Source organism: Electrophorus electricus, chromosome 14 (genome assembly GCF_013358815.1).
Source record: "Electrophorus electricus isolate fEleEle1 chromosome 14, fEleEle1.pri, whole genome shotgun sequence".
Classification (NCBI taxonomy): domain Eukaryota; kingdom Metazoa; phylum Chordata; class Actinopteri; order Gymnotiformes; family Gymnotidae; genus Electrophorus; species Electrophorus electricus.
Genome location: NC_049548.1, coordinates 3,881,782 through 3,907,646, shown reverse-complemented (window position 1 = coordinate 3,907,646; position 25,865 = coordinate 3,881,782). Strand labels below are relative to the sequence as shown.

General features: G+C 41.0%; 1 protein-coding gene across 4 annotated transcripts; it reads right to left on the bottom strand.

Annotated features, from left to right (window-relative positions):
* Nucleotides 1–377: 377 nt before the first annotated feature.
* shisa8b (shisa family member 8b) lies at nucleotides 378–19,152 on the bottom strand. 4 transcript variants are annotated; one of them, XM_035533206.1, is made up of 4 exons: nucleotides 17,912–19,152; nucleotides 11,733–11,860; nucleotides 6,505–6,630; nucleotides 378–2,372 (listed from the first exon to the last, which is right to left on the bottom strand). In XM_035533206.1, exons 1-4 carry the CDS (start codon nucleotides 18,499–18,501, stop codon nucleotides 1,912–1,914), a joined length of 1,305 nt encoding a protein of 434 aa, XP_035389099.1. In that variant the 5' UTR covers nucleotides 18,502–19,152; the 3' UTR covers nucleotides 378–1,911. The 4 variants fall into 4 exon arrangements, with proteins under 4 accessions (XP_035389099.1, XP_035389100.1, XP_035389101.1 ...); XM_035533207.1 differs by having other exon boundaries at nucleotides 378–2,369; XM_035533208.1 differs by having other exon boundaries at nucleotides 17,945–19,152.
* Between the last annotated feature and the right edge of the window lie 6,713 nt (nucleotides 19,153–25,865).

Sequence of the window (25,865 nt, the reverse complement as noted above, 5' to 3'; positions counted from 1 at the left end):
ATAACATTTATGCTAATATCATACTTGCAGCACTTTTGCTGAAACTTCATACATGTGATTCTTTTCCTAATTGTTCGGAAAAGCCCTTTCCTTTCATAAATCAAAAATTCATATATGTGTATATATATATATGTATATGTATGTGTGTATAATATATGTGTGTGTGTGTGTGTGTGTGTGTGTGTGTGTGTGTGTGTATATATATGTGTGTATATATATATATATATATATATATATATACACATACACACATTTTATATATATATGTGTGTGTATGTATGTATGTATGCACGTGTGTGTTTGTGTATATATATATATATATATATATATATATATATATATATATATATATATATATATATATATATATATGTGTGTATGTATGTATGTATGTATGTATGTTACATTTACAAAGCAACATTTAATATACATGTAATGTACCAAATATTCGTATGTAATATGTACATGCTGTGTGAAAATGTTGACAACCAAATGTTATCACATTTGAATAAATACTTGATTCCATACTGAAGATGATTGGCAGTGCATTTAAGTACATATACAGTGAAATTAAACCAGAATTTAGTTACTCAGAAATAAAACGTATTGTTGTAGATAAAATGTGATTGAACTGCAGGTTCCTCTGTGTTCTTTTCCTCCCCTGCGTTTGGAAATATTGGGAGTTTCTATCAATTCTTATATCATATTGTTTTCTGGACAAAAACTGATTTACTAACTGAAATGGGTATGCAGAGTGTTTACGTCAAGGATGAACAATTTTTCCAATATGCTTCCATGTAGAAAGTCTGAGGTACATCATGCTTGTTTGGAATGTAGAGGAAACAATCTGAATGCATTAGGAAATGGCATCACTTTGCAGAAGCGTCAGGGTCCGACACAGGTAGGTTTAACCTTTTGCTTTTGCATAGGTTATATTTAATAATAATGATTTATCATCCAGTCCCTACAATCCATACAAATGATAAAATTTCACAGCTGTTGGAGGTCTAGGATGGATTTCTGAGCTAGTCTAATGCCTGTGAGGTGGTTGTATGAGAACAGCTAAAATGAGCTACGTCACAGTGGGTCTTATCTGTATCAGTCTTCAATTTGGAGGAGCTAGAGAATAAAAGCAGAGAAGGACAGAGCTAGAAATCATAAATGAATGAATATCAAATGACTGAAGACCAAAAAGCGTGCAAAGAATTGTACCCATTACTTGGCTGGGACTGTGTGGTAGGATGGAATAATTTTAAATTCCGGATAATGTCCCACATCTCTTTATAGATTCAGACTACTGAAAACGCTTCAAACGTGCAGCAAGGTTGAGGTAACAAGTTTTCTTGTGTTCATTTGCAACATATTCACGGCTGCAGTCCTTCAACATAGATTACAGTAAGCTGAACTGACTCAGTGTGATGATAGTTGTGAGGTGTCACCAGGAATGCTGTAAGATGTAATCTTTAGGACGTCTACTGACAACATCATTCAGGAAAAACAGATGTTGTAGGACCTCTCATGGTAAGCACCCACAAAAAACACGAGCTTCTGGTTATCCTCCACACACTTCCCGGGCTCGCACAAATGAGAGCATACAAACTGATGATTGACAGTCCCTCTGTCTCAGATCAGAGGATCATGTTCACTTTGTGTTGTTTTTCTTGTTAAATGATCTACCGGTTGCGTATCTGTGTAGATGGCCAAGATGATTATGAAGCAGTCTCACTTAAGAGGTAGGGTTGATGTGACTGTGATAGACATTATCTGTGTACCTGTTAGTTAATATAGCCAGGATGAACACTATCCTACACTAACTTGTCCACTCAGTGTGGGTGTGTGTAGGGTTGGGGGGTTGTGGAGGTCAGAAACCTCAAAAGGACAACAGCAAAATTACCAGGTGCCCGTGAACTCTCAGACAGTGACCTCTGACTTGCTGCTGGTCTGGTAGGCCTTCTGCCTGGGTGGGTAATGATATGCCAGTGGTGCTCTGTAGGCCATGGGCTGTGAAAAAAACTCAGGCAGTGTCTCTGAGCTGTACTGCCTCCTGCTGCAGTAGGTCTGCTGGTGGCTGGAGCGTACAGGCTGTGAGATCTGCCGATGGACATGCTGGGGCCTGGAGTCCCAAGTTCTGAAGGCTGAGCTGGAGAGCAGAGGCTTGGTAGGGGTCTTTGAGATGCACATCCTCTCCAGTTGGCTCACTGGCATGGAAACAGACAGGGGGGAGGGGATGTTCTGGGTCGGGAAAGCCTGGGGTATGTAGGTCACGTCTTTGGGTTGCACTGGAATGGGTTGGAGGGGTGCAGGTGGGTTTTGGTATTGTGAGAGGTCCATGAGGGGATAACTCTTATAGTAACCTCTGGCAGCATTGTCTGCTAAAAAAAAAAAAAAAAGAGAGACAGAGATGTGTATGAGAAGGGGAAATAGAAAATAAGGAATAATATAGACAAGATTCCTCGTTCAAAACAAGGATAGTACACATTTGTTAAAAAGCAAAAATCAAGTATGATAAAATTGTCCACAGTAAATCAGCCCTGGGTTGTACAATTGGTCCTTGAGGATTGGAATTGAATTCAATAGAGCCCAATTCTTATAAATCTTAAATGGGCCATATGACTTGGTGCATAATGGTCTAACTGAAAGAGAGAGGCGTGAGCTCCATAACGTAACTACTTTACATGTAAACTGAATAATGTCATTTTAGATTAGCAGGTTAGTGAGTGTTAGGAACCTTCTGATCACTGAGGTCACTCAAGTCATAGGACATTACAAGGTGTGAACAAGGGAACAGACTAGCTTGAACTAAAATGAACATAAATTATAGCTGTACTGTTTCCATCCTTAGTTACTGGAGCTTCCACTAAGGGTCCTGTGATGTTATATCCATAGGCAGAAGTCCTTGAACAGACACTGCTATGTTCTCATTAAGGTCTCCAAATTTATTCATGTTTTACAAGCCAGTTATCATTTTCCACTGTGCATACTGAATCAGTCAACTGAATTGTAAGGCTAGTACTTCAGAGAGATAGTAGGCTTCATGCATATCAGCTGTGATCTGGCATTTCACATTTAGGATTTCATTGTAATACAAGTAACAGCAGTGTGTATTGAGAATATAAGAATTGCAAAAATACAAGAGTGTGTGTGTCTTTAGTTTTGTTTGGTCATCTCCTTTTGTAGCTGTTAGGGTCTAGTAATGTGTTTTACCATCTTCATGGAGTGTCTTCGTTACCTTCCCTCCATTTTTATGAACCGGTGTGTTTCCTCACCCTCGGAATGGCACGCCTGACAAATGGGAAGCAATGACCCTCCAACTCAAGTCCATCACCAGCAGTCAAGTCAATATGAGAGAGAGGAATCAGCTCCCTGTCGTGGTGGAGATTTTGAGTTCACAGGTTCTGGCTTGTGCCTATACAAGATGCATGCATACTCCGCTTGGATTTCTTCATGGCAGCCAGGGCCATGCTCGACCTCAAGAAGGAAACTGTGGGAAAAGCAAAGCTGTGGGATCCTCTGAGCTGTTATAGTGACATCTTTGTGGGCAAAGAGGAACTGTACATGAGCCACAGCATCAATAGCAACAATACTGCACCAATTTGACTCTGTCTCCACCAGCTGTTGTCTAAGAAAAAGGCTGCAGAGCAAAATGTGGGGAAGATGGTGGCTGAGGGAGTCATGGAGCCATTAAACAGCACCTGGGCAGTGGGACAGCTGCCACTTCTGCATGGACTATTGGCAGCTCTTACACATGCATTGATGATTCATCAGTTCGCTGGCTCTGAGTAGTGTATATTTGCAAGTGGCACTCACTTTATATGCTGAAGAGAAGATGGCACTCATGGCTGGCGCAGAACTTTGGCAGTTCACGGTGATGACCTTCGGGTTTTGTAATGCATGTAATGCTCCTGTTTGAGCATCTGATGTAGCGAGTTCTCATCATCAAAGTTCGGTGCGTTGGCTACCTAGATGACTCGCCACTCTGCATGCCCAATTTTGATGCCGCATGTCTGCAAACCTCCAGCTGCATCTGAAAAAGTGTAACCTCCATCTGTGCCACGAGCTTCCTACGCCATGCCGTGAGCAGAGCTGGGTTGGAAACAGATAGTGGTCCATGCCATGGAGCATCTGCGAGCTGCAGAGTCTCCTGGGTTCGGCTTGGTACTACCGGCGGTTCGTGCACCAGTTTACTGATATAGCCACGCCACTAAAGCAGCTCACAGCAGAGGCGGCTGCATTTCAGTGGGACGGAGAGGCTGAGCGCACATTTGCTGCGCTCCGCGCTCAACTATGCGAGGTGCTGGTGCTGGCTCTTCCTAGTGCAGGCAGCGCGTTTGTCATGGACACACATGCCAATGACAGGAGCAAACGCCCTTCCACAGGTACAGGATGAAACGGAGAGAGACATTGCGTGCTACAGCTGGCGATTGAGCAAGTCAGACAGGAACTACTTTGATGAGGAGAGAGGCCTACTCCCTTTCTGACCTTACTTCTCTCTGCGTACTGATCACAACGTCGATTACTTAGCTCATGCACTTCAGAGCGCCCAAGAGAGGTTTTGAGGTAGATCAAAGCGTTGATGACTGTGACACCCTGCTGGATGAATACACTGTAACACCAAAGCCCTTTCCCACTGCCTGTGCCCCATTGAAGAGTGCCGGTACTGCAGAGCTCTCTCGGGCATGCCAGTGGCTCCGAACAGTATGCCACATGTGCCCACAACTAATGCAATTTAGGTTGGCTGGGGCAGCCTTCAGATGCATGATTAGCTGCTGTATTGCGTGTGGGAGCAAAAGGTGCCTAGGCAGCGTGTGAAGCAATTGCTGGTGCACTAATATATATGCACTAAAATATCAAAAGTTAGACTTGCACATGATAACTCGGCCTAGTTAACAAACTCACCAAACAGTAGCATTGGCTTATATAAAGAATCTAACTAACCATTAACACCGAAAATTAAGACTTAAGAAGTAAACCGATGGTAAAACGACATGGCTTGTTCACATGACCCTTTTCAAAATGTGTCAGTTATTACATCAAAATTAATCTTTGCCAGTGAATAATGTATTCCTGGACTATGTGAATTAAATTAAGGGCAGTGCAGCTTCTGCAGCTGGTATGTTTTAAGATGGCAGAACATCTGGATCATTTTTGTACATTTCTGTCATGGTAGGTGCTTTTTTTTAACAACTACACTGGGTTTTGCTTCTATCTTAAGTTCCACTCATTTATTATATATTAGGCTACCAGGAGTATTTGACTGGATGCCAGTTAAAGACTGAAGGCGATTATAAGAATGACGTGTCATCAGTGCGTGTGAATAATAGATTATACAGAATATACTAGTACATAAGCAGGTGTACTTCATAAAGATATGGTCGGAGGGTGGTGCTGAGTCATGTCTGGATCACTAGGTTACTGTTACCACTGGACTTGTTTAAATGAGACAGAAATCTAGGGCAACTAAATGCCTATGTCCTACAGTTATGTACATATTATACAATATGCAATATACATCTCTCTCCAAGTCCATGACAGTAAAATAAATAAATAGGTAAACAAAAAAACTACTTCTGATTCTACCCTTATAATTAGGGTCATTTATATCATTATTCTTGTAGACAAAGATTAATCTTAAACAGATTAAATTGCATTGACATCACAAATTAATCCATGACTATCCATGACCATGGTCCAGGAAACCAAAGCAGTTGGTTGGCTGTCAGGACATTTTAAACTACATCCATTAATGGAAGTGAGTATAATAATATTGAATACATTTAGGACTTTTCCAGAAAAAAATAATAAATTATGTTTTATTATTATATTATCAAGTATGACTTTGTTAGTTGCAAAAGATCTAATGCTGAAGCATTGAACTAGAAAGTGCTCTGCTGACAGCCTATTAGAGGCACAATTCGGAGCACTCTGGTCGGTTAAATTTTCTTGTCATGAGAGATTTGATACAACTGGAAAAGCCTGATCACAGTATCAGTGTTTTTGTCTAAGTAGGTACTGGAAAGGATACTGTGAGTGCATCTCTATATCAGACCCCTATTGGTTGTTTTAAAAGAACATGATATGGCATGTAAACCTGAATGTGTGTAATTACATGCCAATCATCATAAATGGACTGCTGTAGCCAGGTTTACTAACCTGGGTTTACTACCTAGGTTTACTAACAATAAAGACTTGGGAGTTTGTAAATCAGTCCAACCCTATGGCCCTGGAACAAATCCTGGCCCACATCACTGTAGAGCTAATAATACGGTAAGTCAGAAAGAAGAGAAAATGTTTCTTTGGTTCAAGGCTTAAATGAGTCATTGCTAGTCTTTGCGAATTAAATATTTAATTAAATAAATTATAAATGAACTGCATGATGAACATTAAAGGGATTTGATTAGCGAATGAAGTGAATGCAAAGTGGCTGTGGTCAGTACAGAAAGGCTGCTGGTATTTTTCTGACTGACATTTCAGCTTTTTCAATCTCAGTGTCATTCGTTAACTTACCAACAGCCTTCAGTGAGGAATACTTGTTGAGTTCGAGGCCCGGCAGGTTAGAATTCCTTTGGGGATGAGGGAGTCCAGCCGTCAGCATGTATGAAGGGAAACCAACATTGTTGAGGTGGTACTTTTCTTGAATGGAAGAAAGAAGCAACATGGAAGAGAACAGACTTTAAAAGAGGCAAAATAACAAATGAATCTACTAATAGTGAAATGCATCACTAGAGTCTGTAACTGTGTTTCCCAGCCCTGTTCCTGCAGTGCACTGTTCACTGTATGAATGGGAACATGTGTGGAGCTGTTCTGCTTTGCACTGATGCTGACCCACAGAGAGTTGATGTTCATGTTCATTTGGAAGGCCATGCACAGCTTATTGTTTCCTGGTACATTACAGCATATCTGTCTGTATGTATATCTGTCTAATCCTTTTCACTCCCATGTCAGAGCAGCTCAGTAGACAGGTTCTCATATTCTTCCTTATTTAGCTTGTGCGTATGCAGTTTTCATCTCGCTGATGTCTCAGTGAGACTGTAATCTCTTTTTATGCTTCCTCATCACATTCCCTCTGCCTGTGTGTGTGTGTGTACATGTGTGTGTGTGTGTGTGTGTACGTGTGTGTACCTGTGTACCTGTGTACATGTGTGTGTGTGTGTGTGTGTGTGTGTGTGTACGTGTGTGTACCTGTGTGTGTGTACATGTGTACGGTGTACGTGTGTGTGTGTGTGTGTGTGTGTGTGTGTCTGTGTGTGTACGTGCATCTCAATGTTTTATTGCCCTTAATTGTGAACTGCACTGTAGGGATATTTGTACTTTAATTCTTCTGACTGAGGGCACAGCAGTCAGAAAACAAAAACATGGATCCTTAGTACACAGGGAACTAAACCACTCACACGTATTAAGACCTGGAGCACTTGTTGACATATATAGTAATTATTTCTAAATTTGTGCTTTGCATGTAAATCCTATTTGTGTGTGTATAAACGTGTGTGTGCATGTGTCGCATGTTTATGTTTGTAATTGTCATGAGACCAATTAACTAGATTAAATAATGGTATTTTATGGCACTTTTACAAGGTGACACCTAAGAACAGCACAAGTCCTGAGGGCACTGATAACGTGGACGTTTTAGCTGGTGGGCGTGTAATGGTGCTCTGACTGCGTGTCCTATTTTACCCGCCTAGTCTCGCTGCGACATGTATTGACCGCAGGAATGTAGCTCAGGGCAACCACAGAGCCCTGGCCCAGTCTGAGTGGCCTACTTCTGTACTTGGGTGCCAGCACGAACAGGGCACTGATGCACTTAGTGAATCCTGGATCCTGTTTCCTTGTTGCCGGTTAGTTGCATCTCATTAAACGCAGCACAAAGAGTTTCGCTGGCAAGGGGGCGCCACCTCTTCTTCCTGTGAGTGAACCTGCATTACACGCTTGGTGAGGGTGGATATTTCTACAGGTATTAGAATGCATAGTATCAACATTGTAATTATGATTAATGTTTAACAGCTAATTAAATGTTTGTCAGAACGAGGTCACAAGATATAATTTCAGCATAATAAACCTTTAAAGGTTTAAACATTTCAGGATGATAACTGTTTTAAATCTTGGCCACAGCATTTGGAGCTCTGTCTATAGTACGTCTTGTCAGTACAGTAGGTCTTGTCCTTTCCATCTCGGCCACTACTGACATGGCAAATTGGCCGTTTGTCTTTGATGTGTGTAAGCGGTTAAACGCATTAATCTCATCGGCGACTCCCCTTTCCTCCTTGGTTTTGAACACTGATGCTGCCTCCCACACATGCAAAAGGCCCTCAGGATGGAGCTGCAGCGTAAACCCTTGCTTGTGTTCAGTCCCAGCAGTCACAGTAAACACCCTTTACCATCTCTCCCTGGCTAACCCTACCCTCTCTGTGAGGCAGCATTTAGTAATCGCAGAGCGTTAAAGCAGTGAATAATGAGGTGGGCTGCCAGGCAAACATGTCTCTCAGGGACTGAGTCTTATTCATGCCCAAAAACTGCAGTCAGACCACCATGTACATTCAGTTAAATACTATTCAGGAGAAAGGAAAGGATCCCCTGTGCATGTTAATATCCTCATTAGTTATTAATAATTAGACTTTTTAAGTCAAAACCCTCTTAAGAAAGCCTGGGGTTGTAATAATAGTTTTTGATGTATTATACAATTCTTTTAAGCCTGTATATATTTCAGACTGTACAAAAATGGAATAATAGTTACTGTAATATCTGCATTCATACAGTTAAATAACACTCAATGAGTTCCTTCAATAGAGCTCTAAAGCAGAATTTCTATATAAAAATATTTCATCACCTCTAGAAAGACTTAGCAGTTGGCAAAGACATTTTACTGCATTATGGCTATATGCATGCAATATTTTCATATTTATATGATTTGTTATTCTTAAATAATACACAGTTATTAAGTCATTATTACTTGAAGCATGTATGGCATGACTTGAAGCATGTATGGAAACATGATTTAAAAACAAAATGATCTGTTGTCCTTAAGAGTTTCAAAGAAAAGTGCCCTTCTAGTCCTGTTTTGGGATGTGAATGTAAATTGAGCGGCTCACTGCGCGTGTGCAGTGGAGATGCACTTGTGTGGGATGGAAAGACAGACAGCATGTTTGCACTACTGCCCGCAGTAATGCCTCCATCTTCCACCAAAGAACCATTGTACACGCATTCAGCCCTGAAGCTTTCTGACCAAAACAAGCCTTTGATGCGTGCATATATTAAGGAGTGTGAACTAAAAGCCTGAGATGAAGTCTTCGGCACGTGTGTGTCTTTGTCTCTGAAAATCATGCCATTCCACATGTGCCAATGCAGACTTTGATATGTTCACAAACTTGTCTGAGGTGAGCTCTCGCCATTTACAGAAAATGGAGCAAACAAGAAGGGAGGGGCTGAGGATGAGGAAGAGTAGGAGTATGATAATGAGGATGATGATGAGGATGGGGCTGAGAATGATGATGATGAGGATTGGGCAAAGAATGTTGATGATGATGATGATGAGGATGAGGAGGAGAATGATGATGAGGATGGGGCTGAGGATGATGATGAGGATGGGGCTGAGGATAATGAAGATGATGAGGATGGGGCTGAGGATAATGAAGATGATGAGGATGCGGCTGAGGATGATGAGGATGGGGCTGAGGATGATGATGATGATGATGATGATGATGATGATGATGATGATGATGAGGATGGGGCTGAGGATGATGATGAGCATGGGGCTGAGGAGGAGGAGGAAAAAGATGGGACTGAGGATAATGATGATAATGAGGATGATGATGATGATGGGGCTGAGGATAATGATGATGATGAGGATGATGAGGATGGGCCTGAGGATAATGATGATGATGATGAGGATGATGATGATGAGGATGGGGCTGACAGAAGTTCATTTTTGGTTATTTGGTTGGGATTTGGTTATTTCTGTCTTATTTCAGGAGTTCGTATCTTCCCACAGCAGTATCAGACTTTTCACTCATTTTTTCATTCTTGTTACAAATAGTTCTTAACCCTTAATAGGACAAAGAGAAAGTACTGGCCAGAAAAAATGTCATTTACATTACCAAAGGGTCCATAGGTGAGTGCAATTTGATTAACTTTGTTGTTTATGCCTAAGAGTTCATCTTGTGTCTAAAACTTGAAAAATAAAACTTCACCATTATAAGACTTTTTAGTCTTCTAAAATCTATATAGCCTTTGGCCTATTAAATATTGGAAGGACACCAATAAACATCATGCATACAGAAACATATATATAGGAAGAAACAACATAAAATGTGTATAAATGATATAACTGGACTTAACACTTACCACAGAGTCCAATTAGCGTTTCCTACCTTCCTACCCATTGTGCATTATTTCACTTTAGTATGCAACCCATTTCTACTATGTCACCAGAAGAGAGTAATATAGTTAAATATTATTGCGAACCGATGCAGCTATGGCTCCACTGAATATGATGTCTGCTCAGTTTTAACATACTGTGATATGGGCTACATTACCAGGTCATATCTCTTTATAGAAGCCCGGTCATTGCATAGCCAGTGGGCCTGCACCCGCTGTTATAAATCCCTGCCTTTGCATAAGAGGCAGTGTGGTATGCTGCTATTCTCAGCACATCTCCTTTTTAACTCTACTCTGATCAAAGTCTACACAGAGAAATGTCAGGCTTTTCGAAGCGGCAGTGTTACACATCACCTTCCCAGAGAAAGCTTTTAAAAAACCCTATGACAACAGAACTGCCAGTCCCTAATCTCTACACCATTACTGGGACGGGGCTTGAGTGTGTGCAGTAGATGTGTACAGTCATACACATTAAAACCCCTTAAGCACTGCAGAGCAAAACTAATCCCCACCATGAAGTAGGGAGGAAAGTGTGCTTCTCAAGCCATCCTACAGACTCTGGATATCAGAATAAATCCCCCATCAGCTCTTGGTTTGAAACCTTCCGCACCTTAACCGTGTGCAAATCCACCAAGTGGTACTGTGTGCAAAGGTGTCTACCTTTATTGCACATACAAATAAGGAGAAAATGTGTTTGAGGTGTGTGTGGGGTTTTTTGCTGTGGGTCAGGAGGATGAAATGTTAAGCAATCATGAAATATGAATAAAATTGGGTGCAGTGGGTGAGAATGAAACCTTCAGAAGGGAACTGGACAGTGTAGAAAGGCTGAGATCAAACATCTCTGGGGTACACAGCTATGTCCCAGAGGCTTTACATCCAGGCTCAGCATATACAACTGGCATATGCCCCATGTGGACATGCAAGTGGGACCAGTCAGCACAGTGTTGCTGTATAGCAATGGTCTCACAACCATCACACAATAGGATGTGAGCCACCTGTGACACATTGGTATTACACATTGCTCACAGAAGTAGCCCATCATCCACGTGACCTCTAATCCACCCAGCACATGCGATCAATGTTACCTAGGAAAGGGTCTCTTCCACAGCCTTCAGGTCCAGACAAATGGGCATGCATGCATTCAAAAGCACTGAAGCGTCTCTCTGTTGCCAGATGATGCATGCGGACGTGCGCAGAGACACACAATTCACACAACACTCTTCAGAATGCCATGCTTTCTCATCACATTCAATGCACAAATACTATATCTCCTAGATGGCAAGCGGCTGTTGCAGTTACGACCTCTTGCACCTATTTGGGCATACTAGATTGAAAGTGGGAAGAAGCCATGCAAGAGTGTGGACCTCTTTCACCGCTGCGGCTGCGCAGGACCCTAGCCGAGACGCCGCAGGCTCCAGTGGGATAGGAGCTGCCCGGTCCGTCCACAGGGTTCAGCTCCCTGCCTGGCTTCTTCAACAGCTCCTGCAGGTTCCTATACAACAGGGAGACAATGACGCATCAGACAGATTCTCAGAATATTCTCACATGAGCTGAATCTGACATCTATACTCTCTGCTTTAACCAAATATTAAAGCAGAATGAATGGCTTGGCAGCAGAGGTGAGGGTTCCACCTGAGTGGCTTAAGGTTAAGGGAGCCCAAGTCAGAATTTTCATTACTTAGGAATGGGACTCAATCAGAAATACTTGTGACTTAACTTGGACTTTGCGATCACTGACTTGAACCAACTTGTGCATCGATGACTTGCTAGGACTGATTTTTTTTTCCTCATAATAAATAGGTTGTAATTTAATTTGTTAAATATTTTTTATTTATTATAGCTAATTTTCAGTGAGAAATCTGATTAGCTATAATGTTATTTAACAAAATACTATGAAAACTTTATGATCATTTTTTAAAAGAGCTCTTTGGAAATATTTTCATTTAGGTTTCTTGTGATTTCCATTTAATATTGGAAGTGTGTGTTCTTTTTTTTAAGGGGCTTACAATATGAGTTCAATCACCAGCTTTACTGTAGTTCATTATATCTCATAATTTATTTGCACCACTTGCATGGTGTAGCTTGTAAGCACCACACTAGTTAGAGTTCAGCTGAGTGATTTTTTTAATGTGCTAATCCAGTAAATAGACATTTCAGTCTGCTTTACCAAAAGCTTTGGTTACTGGTGCTGACCAAGGTATCTCTGAGTGGAATAAGAGCAGTCCTGGGTGCAATACCTAGTCCTAAAAGCCAGAAGCAAAGAAGCAGGTTGCTCTTCTCTCAGATGCTGCTATGTCCTGTTTCTGTGCCATTTCCCACAGTCTCTGCATGCGTCCCTGGCAAGCTCCCAAACACCAATGCCCTCTGGACCATGAGGAGTTGTAACATGATTGTAGAGCAGTATTGTACTGCCAGCAGAGGTAGGCCATCGAGGTGCAAAATAAGGACAGTAGCACTGCCGAGAGGCATGAGTTTATGACGAAGGCAATGCTGACATCACCTAAGTGGCGGAGAACATTTTGGAAAAGATGGGGAAGGGAGACAGGGTGAGGGGATGGTAAACAGGTAGGCTGGTTATGAGGGAAAGACGAGGGTTATTTGTTAAGATAATTTGGTAAAATGGTAAGATAGTTATGAGAGAGGGAGAGAAGATGAAAATCTGGTAGGATAAGGTCGGTGTGTTGGCCTGTCTCTAACTCACAGTCACTCTGCAAAACTTCCTGTCATAAACAGTCAAGCTTGCTGAAGCTCATCCATAATGACAAACATCATGTGTTTGTTGCAGGTCTCACAGAGCAGCTCAGACTGTTGGTACCTTTAGGTGGGCTTTTCTGAACATCCGCCCTGCCATGAGGTAGCTATGACACAGTTAACAGCCGTTCCCTGCTCCAATACGCTGGATTCGGCTTCTGAAGGCCTTAGACACTGACTGATAAGGTTAATGAGAAATATTCACAGGAAAAACACCCAGCATTGCAGGTCAGTGGCTCCTGGGGAGGATGTCCACCACTGAGCACTGAACTCAGAGGATGTACTGGGAGTATTCTTAGCCATCTGTAGTCTGATTTGACAAATCAGTGACTCCAACCTCACTCTTCACTGTGTTTAATATATAAAGTCATTCTATATGGGGTGACGTGGGTTTTGATACCTGGCGGATGCAGTCCTTGTCTTTAGCTTTAAATCAATAAAGCATAAATACATCTGTAGCAACCAAGCCTGTCTCTCCTGCCTGCTGATATCCATATCGAAATGGTAAGGAAACCTCAAGCATTGCTGATTTCTTCCTTGGTGCCTTGGAGGGGCACTGCTCTGGCTTGAAAGCCAAGATACCTGCAGAAAACTTTCTAAATGGATAGTTGATTTGATTAGAAAGAGCAAGCATGTGTTCTGCACAGATACTACTTCTTTTGTGTTCCATGAAATCTGATGAAAGGTCTTCCTTCCCTTCCTTCCTCTATATCTTATATCTTGCCTCTTTCTTGCCTCTAACCCTCTCTCTCTTTTGGACTTGTTCTCCCTTAACTATGCAGAGGATATTTTCTAGCTCGCTCGTTTGGATTGCCAGAGGCCTCCTTTACTTGCTGATATGAATATTAAAGTTACACAACATCTGTTTTTTTGCACGAGCTCTACTTCAGAAAACTCTGCAAAGAAAACTTTTTTCCCTATTTAGGACCAGCATTAATAATAGATACAAATGATAACCACTGTTTTTCATGCAAATAGCATAGTGTATTTCTACCCAGTATGTCAAGGCGTATTAAGAATGGCTCATAAGTCTTCTAATTACTCTAAGATTTCCTTTACTCATTTCTTCCTTTTTAACATTGTCAAGTGCTTACCATTGATCTGTTTATGTCTCTCCAAATGAACCTATTGGCATTTCAGAAGTAAATGCATAACTAGACATTTCAATAAAACCAATGGGAGCTTAATGGAGGTTTCTTGTATTTAAATTATCTAATAGTTTCACAGTGGAAAGGGAATAATAGCACAGCACTAAACAGGCACAGCAGTTACTACTCTTATATGTCCTAATTCCATAATTGTGATTGCTTTGCTTGGCAGAGCAATAAAAGTGTACAGTTAGCCTAATTAGAACCTACACTAACATATCTATAGAATCATGTAAAGCAGCACCATGTCTGGAAGCAGTGACCTTTTTAGCCATTACTGCCTGTGTTCTGTGTCATGACATATTACAGGAAGATCAGCTACATGTCTCTTAATTTCAGAGACAAATCAATTATTCTCCTCTTGTCCAAATATGTGATTACTCATAATCACCCCGAGACCTCAGCACAAATCTCCAGCTTAATAACCAGTCATACTCTTTACATATTAACTTAATTTTTCAGTTTTCACAGAATACTGTTTATGTTGCATTTTACTTAGTCATAAATACATGTGCTACAGCACATACAGCTCATGTACCTCATCTTATTTCCACACTACTCAGCTGTAATTGTCTTACAATTAGTTACATTTTACAGCATTTAGCTGACACTTTTATCCAAAGCCACTTACAATTCTGACTTAACACAACTTGAGCACTTGAGGGCTAAGGGCCTTGGAAGTGATGGGGATTGAAGTGGCAACCTATTGATTACTAGTCAACTATCTTTACTACTGAGCTACCACTGCCTTTAGCAGAAGTATAGCTACTCTGATAAAATGTTTAGCTCATTGTGGATCAAATTAATGCATCTCAAATAAGCTACCCTGAAATTGATCAAATTAGACAATGTAATCAGTAATGATACAAACATATTTAATGAGAACATATGAGGGATGTATTAGTCTACTATGATGACAGTTGTACCCTCTTGTCTTCCATTCTACATTGTATTGGCTGCTTGTATTTTTGCCTTGGCCTTTGAGTCTATCATACGTTCTCAAATCTGCTTCTCTCTCTCTCTCTCACTCACTCACTCACTCACTTAGTCACTCACTCTCTCTTACCTATTCATAATGACACTATCAAACTATCAAAAGATGTCACATTTTCTACTGTACTGCAGCCAAATCTCATATTATGAACAATTTGAAGACCAGTCACCCATATTCAAATCAAAGTAATTTTCCCATTAGAACCAAAATCTTTCTTCTTATTCAGTGACATGTCACACTAACTTTCAATGACCTTTCAGTCTGGAAGCTCAGACTGGGAACTGCAGACCATAAAGCACACAGTAATTCCAGTAAGGAAATCCAACAGCACTCTTCCTCCTTTTGAATGTATAAACATGCACAGTCTCAGTTCATCACAGCCATTAGAGCAGACTTTAGCTCATCTCCTTCAGACCTTCCTTGGGACTTCACAGCAGGTTCAAGCCATGGGAGGCATAGATTCAGTTTACAAGGTCCAAAACAACAGTGCAGTGATGAGCACAGTTTTGTCAGGGAGCACACACCCTCGTGTTGCCCAGACGACTGAGGAGGACGTCAGAGGGAGGGGCAGGCTGGGCGCCAGGAGCGTGAAAATGTCAGTGCTCACCCACCATGGCTCAGCCACTCAGGAGACCACACGCCTTCCAAATCAGAGAGACAGAAACACCTTCACACACGCATACACTCCACTCACACGCAACTCCGTGCCAGCATGGCACCCTGCATTTCTGTCAAAATGTATCGGGACAGTTTTGAACCACAGGAGAGTGAGCAGGGACGAAGAGTCCAGCAACTGCAGACAAGTGCCAAGGATCTGAAGAGAGTAGGAAAAGTTTCCATTTTTCTATTTCATGACAAACATTTTTTAACATGTGTCAGGTTTACATCTGCCTGATGTTTTTCCACAAATACGGAGTTACAATGGAACCTCAGCTGCAAAGAGAGAGAGAGAGAGAGAGAGAGAGATAGAGAGAGAGAGAGAGAGAGAGAGAGAGAGAGAGATAGAGATGAGGGAGGAGAAGCTCAAAAGCCTGAGCTAGAGGAGACAATGTTAATGTCGTCCTTCACCTCAGTCTACTGGGATTTGTTGATCTCTGTTTATTCACTTGATAGTTCCAAAGGGCCACACGTTTTCTACAGCTACAGAGCATTCCTTTTATATAATGACATTTCAAAGACCTTTGTCCCCTCAGGACTCTCTCACAGAGACATAACAGAAGAGTGAGGCAGGCTCTGCCCGACATGCTAATTCTCTACATTCACTGGCTGTAGGGGGCTTGTTGTATGTTGCAGTCATGCCCTTGTTCCCTGTATTCTCATTGACGTGTGATCCGAACCATGCACGCTCACCCTTAAATGTCATCACTGGAGTGTTTGATTTAGGTCGAATTATGTCTCAGTAGATGGGCACTTACCTTAGCGATTCAAGGTGTGTGTAATGCTATTCTGTCCCTCCTCAAATTATGTTAAAAGTTCTCTCCAACTGGCAGAACTAAACAACTCTGATATCTGAGATGTTGCCTTGGATACATTTCCACATGGCTGGACATGAATGGAAAAGATATATTCTGTAGGTGTTCTGTCTTTACCATATCACCTCCTGTTAAATTTGGGTTTTTTAAGATAATTTGGAGCTTGTGCTAAAAATAGTAATGTCACAAAGGTAAGTAGTGGGTAACGGGGAAAAAAAAAATCCTTCGGCACCATTGGTTTTCCCACCATTGGTTTTCCCACCATTGGTTTTCCCAGGAGTCACAGCAAGGGAATCTGACAAAAGCATGTCAGAGAGAGCAGAGAAAGAGCAGACGGGGCTCGTGAGGAAAAGATAATAAAGCTAAAGTTTGTTTAATCTTTGTGCAGCGTCTTAATCTTGAGAGAACTTCTAATCTTGTGAGAAAAATTAATCTTGGAAGCAGTGTTGACCATGTGGGATATGCTCTATTTTAGGGAGGTGTTAACCATAGAAAAGGACAAATCTTCTGGGCGTTTTCTTATACCACCTTCCCCCACACCACCCCACCCCACCCCCAAAAAATGTGCTCACCTTTTAAGTGGTGTTTATATTATTAGAACATGCCCTAAGACTCAAAGGAGCGCAAGGGAGGAATGAAAACTCTTTTTCCACTTTTTTCACTCCTGACAGGTTATCTGATTTTCAGTGTGCTCTTGAATGTTCAAAATAATGAAGACAAAAGGGTTTGGATGTAAAGGGAGGCAGTACTCAGAAAGTGGAAGAGAGATCTGGTATGAAGGACTACAATGGCAAAGAATGGGAGGCCCAAAATAAATAACCCAAATTAAAGAAAAAAAAAAAGATTGATTCAATAAACATTAAAGTGTCTTTTAGAAAATCTTCCCATTAGCTCATTAAATAGATTGAACTGCTCTGAATCTTACAAAATCTTCTACAAAACACCTTCTTACAAAACACCTTCTACAAAATCTAATTTGTAGTCATTTTACAAAGAACTGATCATTAGAAGCACATGACACTGCAGTGAATAAACATTATCATTAATCTTTTCCTTTTTAGACACACTACACTGAATGCGCAGTGTCTAGAGCCACTGTAGAACTGGTAAGGTTTTAAGTCGTTTTTATATCTTGAAATGCACTCTTTAGCAAAATGATGAAACACCAATACACTTACAGAGATTCCATTTGGAAGCCGTCATAAATGTACCTTGAGTTCCCGAGGTCATTTTGCCCACCTCGCCTTTTCTCCAGGCCCAGTTTGGTGAAGATGCCAACCAGGACCATAACAGCCACCACACCACAGATTATGTAGACGATCAGATGGGTACGGTCCCGCTCGTGTTCTGAATGCACCTCCGTGATGGGATCCGCAGGTTTGCCCGTGTTGGCCCAAATGGGTGTATCGTAATTGGAGCAAGAGGTCTGGTCCAGCCGCTGCTGACGGAACTGGCAGCAGAAGCGGTAGAAGCAGGTGCCACAGCAGTAAAGAAAGATTCCTGCATTACAGTTAAAAGGAGGGTCCCACTGGCCCATCACATCATAGTAGCCCTGGCAACGGGTACCTGTGTGGGCAACTGTTTCCTCCTCCACTTCTGCTGAAGGTGAGCTCAAGGCTCCTTCTAACGTCACGAAAGCCATTGCAGGATCCGCCGTCTGATTGGCCTGTGTAATGTCCATTTCTGGGGTACTCTCATCCTGGGCCTGTGAGGCCCATCCAAGCAGAACAGTAAGAACCATGTACAGTATCATAGAGTGACCCACCATGGTGTTCCAAATACTGACCAAATGCTACAAGACTGAGGCAAACTAACACTCCAACATTGGAGTTCAACTTTAAATGAAATTCTTGATAGGATTCTTTACCCTAAAATATCCCCAAATTGTTTATTGTAATTCATTCATTAAGACGTTAAAATAATCTGGAAATTACCAATGTAGAGTATTTTCTACAGTAATCAATTCCACGGTATCAATAAAGCTAACCATTTTACAGCATAAAAAGATCATGTAAAAGTTATGAAGTTGAAAAAAATAATGATCAAAAACAAGTCATGAAAAATACTTCATTACTTCGAATGAACATTTGAAACACGAGTTTTGGAACATTTGATGCTTTCTCTTGCTCATTTCAATCTACAGTCTCTGCCACTACATTACACAGACTGGTCAACAGCGCTGGCCTGTAGAGCATCCAAGCAGTTCCAGATCTTCCCACTCCAAACAAATAATCAGGGATCCTGTTCTGATCAGCTGTCAATCTTTTCCCCCCTGAATTAAGTTGTCCTCTGGAGTTTACAGCAGGTGGGCACACAGCGAGTTGGGTTAATCCTGTTTGCTCCACAGTAGAGACCTGCGAAGTGCAACAGTTCAGAACTCAAATGAAATCTCCCCTCTCTGTCTGAACACCACTCTCAACTCTCAGCGCATGAGAGAAAGAAAGCGAGAGAGATGGTGGGAGGGAGAGGGAGAATATATTCCTCACTCCTCACAGAGTGAGGGGGAGGAGTGTGTATTATATTTGAAGGGCACTTTTTAAAGCAAAAATGCTATATTTATGCCTGCAAAATGTTGTATGTTTGTCTGAATTAAACCAAACATGCTTTTTTAGGCCTGCAAAACATTGTGTAATTTTGTGTGAATACAAACGTGAGCAGTTAGCAGGAGTAAGTTAACAGGCAAGGGAAGAGAAAATGACTTTTCAGGACCCACTTCAGGTTACTTGAGGAATCGGTGTGATACTGTAGTGCACAGTAGTGCAAGTTTTCTCTCCAGCCCATGCCTGTCACTGCAAACCCTTCCTGAACATCAAGGGTGGAGATAAACACATTTGGGCGCCATTATAAATGTGTGCCTGCAAATGCTTGATTAAGTCGACTCTCAAATCCTCTTCATGTATTTCCAAAATCCAAACCTGTCCAAGCCCTGTTATGGCTGCCAAGGGTCCCCCACCCACTGTCCATCATCACACTGGTGTTCTGCAAGCCTCAGAAATGTTCAGCAGCTCAGAGATGTAAAGAGACCAAAAGGAGGCAGTTTGTGTTTAAACTTCTGTTTAAGCTTGTGTTTAAGCTTCGTCTCTGCTTCAGTCCAGAATGGTAGTGGGAATAAACTAAAATTTTGCGTTTTTGTTTTTTTTTTAATTTTCAAAGCTTATCTCTGTTGATTGAACCATTTTTTCTTTTTCTTACAATTTCCTTTTCTGGTCCTCTTGATATACGGAAATGTATCTTTTTTATTTTAACACACTTTCTTCTTTGTGAATATGTCCTGTCTTTAATCTGTATTTAATGTTCATTATCACAGCATCTACATACATTCAGAAACATCTGTTGTGTAAAAATATTTCTAGCTAATTATTACTCTTTGTTGAGTCCTTCTGTATTGTTTTTATTTTATTATTTTTTGCTGTGCTGTTGCATGTCCAGAGCAGCAGCACTGCAGACAGGCTGACAGGTCACTGGTGAAGTGTGGGAGAGTGACTCTCTCTGTCTATGTACAGGGGAGAGGAAGAGACCAAGTGGGGAAGTATTTCATGCACCATATAAACCAAAATCAGGGGAGTGACTGGAAAGAACTGAAGATAAAGGGCCAGTGAGGGAATGTCCTCTGTGGAGGACAGTGGAAGAAACCACATGCAGATTGGTGTGTGTGTGTGTGTGTGTGTGTGTGCGTGCGTGCGTGCGTGCGTGCGTGTGCGTGTTTAGTCTTAAATTTATTTGTGTACATGTAAACATCTTAACATGAATGCACTGATGTGTGCCTGAAAAAGTGACTCCACTTGAAATAATTAATAATGAGCTAGATTCTGAAAAAATACGTGCCGTTGGGTTTCTCTGTGCAACATAAGTGTGCCCTCTTATCAGAATACATTTCTAGCCTGGGGACAGATGCTCCTGAATATTTTATCTCCCCTTTTCTTGACATTAGTTTCTTCTTGAACCTCATTCATCTCCATGTAATTTTGCTGCTGAAACCACCGGTGAATTTCATTTTTGCTCCCTCACTTCTCTCTCTCTCTCTCTCTCTCTCTCTCTCTCTCTCTTCCACTTTTCTTTTCTCCTGTAGCTTCTGCTGAGCTCACCTTTAGGATGCTGCTGCCTCACTCTTGCCCAGAGAAAGACGCTGTCATCCACACTGAATCTGGTCTACACTACCATCTGCTCTCTCTCTCTCTCTCTCTCTCTCTCTCTCTCCCCATTACCCCATGATTTCCCAGCTCTTTCATGTATTTTCCTCCTTCCTCTTTTATTAGATTTGTTTCCTCCACCTGTCCCCCATGAACGAGCCCGTTATGCTCTACTTTGCTGCACTGAATGCTGGTAGATGCAGGTCCGAAATGAGCCCCTTGTAGCGTGAAATATGGCTGTGCCGTGATGGAGAGATGTTCACAGACACAAAGCAGTACACTCGCTGAATGAAGAGCTGAGGAAGAAAGAGATTAGTACAGAATGAAAGAATGGGCTATCAACATGGAGGTGGTAGCCAATCAACATTGGCTCTCATGGTAGCAGCACATGGAGGAAATAGAATTAGTGATGTGCAATAGCAGGGAGAGCTCTGATGCTGCAGATATATACGTGATGTAGGGTCAAGGGTCATATTAGATCATCTTTCTCAATTATAAAATTGAGAAATTTTATCAGCAGAGGAAAGATATCTTCTTATAGAAACAAACTGGAATGACATTATTGGAAAAACAATATTTCACACAATTTACTGCATTTCTGTATTTGTTGTGTGAACGTATTTTATATACTGGTATACTTAAACATACAGTATTGACCATGAACAAAAGTTTGAACAAAACCATGCTTCATCTATGAGTCACACACACGCAATATGAAACAATTCGATGAGTCGATTCTCTGACAACTCTAGTTCAAAGGTTACGCTGAATGTTAATCGATGGTGTCGGAGTTGTTTTGGGAATAGCTCTGACATGCTGCAGCAACCAGATTATGAGGTCAAAGCCAGAGTTCTTTGTGTGTGTAAGGTTTAAACATAAGGGTAAGGTATAAAGAAAAGGCAGAGGCTTTGATATAAACTCAGTGTGACAGGTCCTGTGTCATAATGTATTGTAGGCATGTAGAAACCATCATAGAAAAGATGGTTTGCTCTATATCTCTTGTCCACCAATGTTGACCCTTAAAGAGAAGCCAGCTGCTGAAATGCAGGCCAAAGTGGTTTTGACAATAAGGTTGAGAATTGTTACAGCAGTATTCTCCTTAATGAATAACACACACACACACACACACACACACACACAAAACAAATCTTTAAACTTGTATATAAGAATAGGCAACAGACCTAAGGCATACATTTTAATTAAAGAAGAATAAGTGGATATTTTATGCTAGTCACCTGAGCACCAACTTTCCATGTGTTTTGTTCAGGTCTCTCTCAAGCCCCTGATCTAGGGGAAATGCTAACCACTGACCACTCATCTGTAACACGTGACCTGGATTAAGCTCTTTTTCACCCAGTGTGTTGCTGTGTGATAATGTCTCTGCATGTGAGCTAGTGTGGTCCTCACTGGCTGTGTGTGGGGAGACTGGGGAGGGGAAAGGGTTGCCCCAGTGAATCGACTGGCTGTGGTTTTTGAGTCTTTCTTTCAGATTTCATTTTTCTTTTCACACAATATGGGTTTAGTCAGTGCTGACGAGGATGATCCAGCTCTGCTTGTTTGTTGGTTTCTTTCTTTTCTCAAGACTTTAAACCCTCCAGTGCATCTGAGAGAAGGGTTGACTGGTGGACAAGAGGAGATTAGGAAGGAAGAGCATTTAGGATAAAGGGAAACCAACATTCAGGAAAATAGAGTCCGATAAAATGGCACTTACGTTTAATGAAAATATTATAGGCAGCAAAACAATGAGGAAAGGGATAAATCCGCATAACCAAAAACAGAAAGAAGAGAAAACTAAATTTGGAAGAAAAGAAGTAAAGCAAAACAATGTGATGTTTAACACTCAGAGCAACAGCTTTTGAAGATCAGAAATACTCTGCTGAGGGGCACATTTTACAGCGTCTGTGTCATAAGAGGGCAGTCTGCCTGCTACCTCAAAGGGCTGTCTGTCAAACCTGACCTTTACCAGCCAAAAAGACTCTTCGCGTTGATTTCACTATTGTTGCGAATTGGTTTAGAAGCATATTGATCCGTTGAGAAAACCTGTCACTCTTCACAGCATTTTGAATATTAACTTTCTCTTTCTCAGCTCATTCTGCAGTCAAGATGACCCATGTAATAGACAAGCCCTAGAATAACAGACTATTTTGAGTGCATATCCACAAACAAAAGGCCTCATGGGAAAATGCAGACTTGTTTGCCTTAGATATAAAAGGAAGTCTATTTTAATCTGTGTAGTATTCCTAATGTTAATTAATTTCAAATAGATCTTCCTCCTCTTCCAAGGAGGTTTTCACAAAGAAGGAGTGAAATGATGATATCAGTCATAACACATAACCATTTTAGCTTATAGCAGAAACATTGAGAAAAAATTTAGAATCACTGATTTGTTGGGGAGGTGTAAGGTTGTGTGAACTCTAATTAAATCATGTGCTCATAATTTTCTTCCAAGCTGTACGCCAAAACTGAAATCTTCCAAACACTCCCTTCTCTTCTGTAACCCCTCCACCTAAAAATACTAAATCTGTTTTGTATGTGTGTGTGTTGCGTGCTCCCATTGTTCCTAGATATAATCAGAATAACAAGCATGGAAGGAATGGTGCAGCTCACTATAACGTTTGAAACGTGAGCTGTCTTGTGAGCACCTTATGAAGCACGCTAGCGGTATCCGAGAACAGCGGGGCAGATACTGCTAGCTGACTCAACCCCAGCCCCGAGTCTCACGATTGCACCTGCAGATGTGCAGGGAACAATGAGCTGCTATTTTGAGGAACTGTTGATTTGCAAAGTGTACATGAAAACCCTCTAGCAGTTTTGCTATACTTTGGAGAGTTTGCAGAGGTTCTGATTACGGCCACAGAGGAAGTGTAGATATAGACTGAGGAAAAGGAAGCCTTATGAAGGGAGATAAAGGGCTAGACAGCAGAAAAAGACTTAGGGGAGAATTTATAGTTCAAGTCAATATGGGGCATCAAACCGGAAAGACCCTTTCCCACATATTAAGTCACCAGTAATAGTAACTGAGATCTACATGAGGCAGAGCCTCTGTTATATGTCCTGGCTTCACCCTCCAGTACTCCAACAAGCATGGCAACACTCTGCTCCAGTGTTCCACAGTCCTATCTATAAAGGCCTCAAGTTTGGTCCAAAATAATAGAAATGCCTTAACTTGTTTAAACAAGAAAAAAAACTAGAATGCCACATTTCTCCTCCTATCCTGTGTCTGACCTGAGGAAAAGCAAAGCTTCTTTCCTGATTCATGAGATGAGGTCATCACAGCCCATAGACAGAAAGTAAAGAGGAATTCACTGGTAAGCAGTGGCACATCAAGGGGGAGAAGCGCATTCCTGTGGATTAAGTCAGGAAGGTGGTAGCCTCTTCTCATTGAAGGGCATGTAAGAATTAAACCAAAAGTATACCAAATTGGAATCATGACCAAGACCTTGCCACTAGTCCCCCTGTATGTGCACAAAACTTGAAGACATAATAAAGATGAGGTCATTGGTGCATTTGGTTTAAAGTGTCAGTTTAAGGTATTCCATGATCTAAAATGGAGGGCACAGCTCAATGACATCAACAAAAAAACAAAAGCTTATGGAGTCAGCGATATTTCCCCTCCAGCCCTTCACACCTCTCTAGCCCCTGGCGTGCATCCCCTAGTTAAAAGGCACTTTATTAATGAGAGGGATAAAGAGCACTTCATAGACATGCTTTAAAGAATAAATGACACTTGTGAAAGGAGAGAATCTCAGCTGGGTTTCTCTTCAACTTCATCTTCATGATGAAAATCTTAATTGCTAAGGCCATCAATTTGATATCAGGCACACATTTATCATTAAAGCTTCATTACTAATCATTTAACTGTAGGATCTCTGATTTAGAAGGTTTTTCTTGCATTACTCACCCTATAAAACCTGTACCTTGCATTATACTAAACATCAGCTTTGTTTGTTGTCTTTCTAATCTAATGATGACAAAAAAATGAAAATTCTAAAAACCTGGACCCCTATTTCGGTCCTTATGACCCAATTCAATGCATGTATAATATATATTAATATACACTTCCCTGTGTTATACAAATCAAGCAAATACATGCCATTAGCTTTTAATTACATAATTTTAAGATTTGTTTGAGATCAGTAATAAGCATGTTTAAATTGGGTATTACTTCTAGTTCTATCCAAGGTCAGATCAACCTGTCAGTTATGCTAAACTATTAATCTCTGATTTTAACAAAGGATGACACCATACTCCTGCCATCTTATCTGTACACTAATTCTTAATTTAAATCCCCTCAAGTGTCCAGGAATCATAATCTTCCTCCTCACTTAGCAATATCTTAATGGCCCTTTTGCTGTGAATATGCACAAATTTGGCTCTCTTCATCCCCCACTGCTCGAGAAACAAATAAGTTTAATACTATGATCTTACATGAGGGAAATGTACCATCCAATTCATCGTAGCTACCTTCAAAGGAGACAGTTGCTGGCAAAACCTACTTTTATTCTATATACCAACCTTTTTTGCCTTAAGGTACTTCAGATATGTGGCATATTTTCTTAGTTCAAAATTGTTCATAAACTACATTTTTTTTTTTAATTTCCAGAGGAATACAGTTATGTTTTTATGCTTAGTTGAACGATAAACTGCTGAAACTGGCACCACTGAAACATTCAATACGTACATTCATTGCGCCCTGTTAAACGCCGTTTGTCCCATGACAGCTACAGGATTGTTTTAGCAATTCCTAACAGCAGCTTTGATGGTACTTATTATCCAGCAGGTTACCAATTAATGATTGCTGATTGTTGAAAAAATTCCAAAATATCTCAGCAAATGAGTTGATACTTCATTGTGTGATATACTGTTTTTCCACTGCAAAGAACATTGTGCTGAATGAGCCTTCTCATGTACACTCAAGCCTTCAGAAATGTGTGTAGTTAACTAGTAACTCTGAAAGTGAGAGCAAGAGAGGAAATAAAATACCACTTCACACTTAACAGGC

Excerpts from the sequence above, each read along its gene's own strand:
- shisa8b (XM_035533206.1), bottom strand. The coding sequence starts at position 18,501 with ATGGTGGGTCACTCTATGATACTGTACATGGTTCTTACTGTTCTGCTT. Across the intron at positions 11,861-17,911 it reads GGCTTCCAAATGGAATCTCT|GAACCTGCAGGAGCTGTTGA; the intron begins GTAAGTGTATTG and ends CCTGTTGTATAG. Across the intron at positions 6,631-11,732 it reads CAGCCGCAGCGGTGAAAGAG|AAAAGTACCACCTCAACAAT; the intron begins GTCCACACTCTT and ends CTTCCATTCAAG.